Genomic DNA, 2475 nt, shown 5'->3' on the forward strand with positions numbered 1-2475 from the left:
GCTGAGGGTGAGTTTTCGGGCAGGGGAAGCCCTCAGTGGGTGGCTACTGAGGGACCCCAAGGACTCCCGACACCCTCAGGCCAACCCCTCAACCTCAAGCGCTGCCGAAGTCTCTCCGAGCGTAGCCGAGTGTGCCCGAAGCTGCGTCCGCGCCGAACCCGAGGGACTCCGAGTATCTCCGAGAAGCTCCGAAGAGCTGCGGGCGGGGCGGGATTCCCTCTTCCGAGCCGCTCCGAAGCTTCCCGAACTGTCTCACGCCCTCGTCTTCCGGAAATAGCCGAAGTTTCCGAGCGCGGGGGTCACGGGAGGTGCTGGGCCGAGGGGGAGGGAGGGGGAGCGAGGCAGGGCGCTTGCGCACGCGAAAGCCTCTCCGGAAGAATCCGAGATTTGCCGAGCGGCGCTGGCTGACGAGCGACTCCGGAAAGAGACGAAGGTTGCCGATCAGCGGTGAGCCGAGTGACTCCGGAAAGAACCGAAGGTCGCCGATCGGCTCCGGGCCGAGCGGCTCCGGAGCGGCCCGAAGGCGCCCGAGCGCCCGCCCGGCCGGACAGCTGGAGGCGGCCGCAGCGCCATGTTTGATGCTCCGCTACTCCAGTGAGGAAAATCCGCCGGCATCGCCCCGAGCCGCCGCCGCGATCGGCTCCGCTGCCCCCGGCGAGGGCGACCGCGACCCCCCGCCGCCGCCGGCTCATGAGCAGCGCGGCCTGAGCCGCCCCCCCCTTCCCTCCCTCCCTCCCCTCCCTCCCTCCCTCCCTCCCCGCCGGCCCCTCTCCCGAGCCCTCCGGGAGGCGCGTTGTCACGGAGACCGGCGCCGGTGCCGGCCCGCCGCGCTGCCCCGGCTCTCCCCCGGCCCGCTCCGCGGCTCCCCCCGGCCCCGCTCCCCGCCGCGGGGTGGTGGCTGCGCTTGGCCATGAGTTTACCGCAGAAGGCGGCTTTGAAACCCGGCGCGGCGGCGGCGGCGGGGACCGGCCCCGGGAGCGGGGCGGCGGCGGGGCCGCCTCCCCCCGCGGCTCCCCCTCACCCGGCGCCGGCGCCTCACCCCAACATCAGGGCCTTGCCGCCACAGCCGCCCCAGCAGTATCCTTTGCCCCGGGGGCTCGGGGGTGACTCCCCCTCCCCACAGCGAGCGGAGCCGGGGGGGTGAGGGCTGCGGGGAGCCCCCAGGCCTGGGGGCGGTGGGGGGTGAGGGGCCCCGCAGGCCGGGGGAGGGTTGGGGGTCTCGGGGCCCCCCAGAGCCGGGGGGGTGTGTGAAGTGGGGGTTGTTGAGGGGTTCCCGGCTCTTTTTTGTGTGCCTGCTTGTGCGTGGGGCCCCCTGCAAAGGGGGGCTGCACCTGCTGGGATGGTGCCGGGAAAGGGGAGCCGTCCACCTCCCCAGTGGGCTGCTTTGGAGGGTCAGCCCTTTCCAGGGGGTCCCTTTTCCCCCTCCCCCAAAGCAGCGGTGACCCCAAGGGTAAACTTTTAATTATAAATCGTTCTTCAGTTTTGCTTCTGATCCTACCCAGGTAAGTGCTTTGGTTTTGTTGCTTTTCCAGGCGAATTTAAGCCAAATTTTTTTTTTTTTTTTTTTAAATTTACAGCTGGGGACGATTTTCATGTGATTTATTTAATTTAATTTAATTTTTCTTACTTGGCTGGTGGAAATAAATTTCAGGTAGAACGTTTCACTGAGCAGCTTTCTATGCCAGGCCACGCGTGATGGGGAGGAGGAGCAGGCTCCCACTCCCCAAAATCCCCCCACCGAAGCGGCCGCTGCTACAAAGAGAGGCCGGCGGGGGCTGCGAGTGTTTTTTAAAGGTCTTGGGTTCTGTGCTGCGAGTAGGCCCCGAGTCAGGAGGGAAATACTGCAGGGATCAGCAGGAAAGTGCCTGCCGGCCTGAGGTTTTGTTTGCAGCGTCCGACAGCATCCCGTGGCAAACTGGCCGTTCTCTCGCCTCCCCTCCCTGGAGTTTTGGGGGGAGTGTGACGTGAAACACACACTTTGTGGAATATCTCCGTGCTGTGTTACCCGGGAATGGTGCAGGGACGGTCGGGAGTGTGTTTTCCTATTAATGTTTAGCGGTGTGTTGGATTTTAAGGTGGAAGCGCAGGGTAGTTTTCGTGCCGAGGGCTGTGCTCTCAGAACTGCGTTCCCTGTGTATGAGCATTTTCCTGCTCTCACTTTCATTTTGGAGGTGGGAAAACCCAGCCTTTTTATAATCAGTTTAGGTCCATTGTTTTCTTGAACTTCCGGCAAGAATCACCCCTGCCATGACAACAAATTCATTGCTTAAATCATGAGACTGTTGACGTTACAGATTTGTTTGGGTCAAGTGGAAACCCCTGGACGTTGTCTTTGCTGGCTGATATTTGCCTGATTTGTGGTATTCCGTAATTCCAACCCGTGCTTTATGAATAAAAAAAGTGGGAAGGTGCTGTCAGTAGAGTCAGCAGGGTGGTGGTAAGTAAAACTGTTGCTCAGGGAGAATTTGCTTCATT

The 2475-nt window shown here is 62.3% G+C and overlaps 1 protein-coding gene across 19 annotated transcripts in view; it reads left to right on the forward strand.

The window, feature by feature from the left end:
• Positions 1 to 877: 877 nt before the first annotated feature.
• EIF4G3 (eukaryotic translation initiation factor 4 gamma 3) overlaps positions 878 to 2475 on the forward strand; it is a 143256-nt gene continuing 141658 nt past the window's right edge. For 3 of the 19 annotated variants that reach the window (XM_077788188.2, XM_085558437.1, XM_085558455.1), the window contains exon 1: positions 887 to 1077. In XM_077788188.2, coding sequence (XP_077644314.2) covers positions 911 to 1077 — 167 coding nt within the window. In that variant the 5' untranslated portion in view covers positions 887 to 910. Of the gene's footprint in view, positions 1078 to 2475 lie in introns of all 19 variants that reach the window. The other 16 variants (XM_085558442.1, XM_085558447.1, XM_085558449.1 and 13 more) reach the window with 11 other exon arrangements.

This window comes from Lonchura striata, chromosome 21, assembly GCF_050655825.1.
Source record: "Lonchura striata isolate lonStrDom1 chromosome 21, ASM5065582v1, whole genome shotgun sequence".
NCBI classification, from domain to species: domain Eukaryota; kingdom Metazoa; phylum Chordata; class Aves; order Passeriformes; family Estrildidae; genus Lonchura; species Lonchura striata.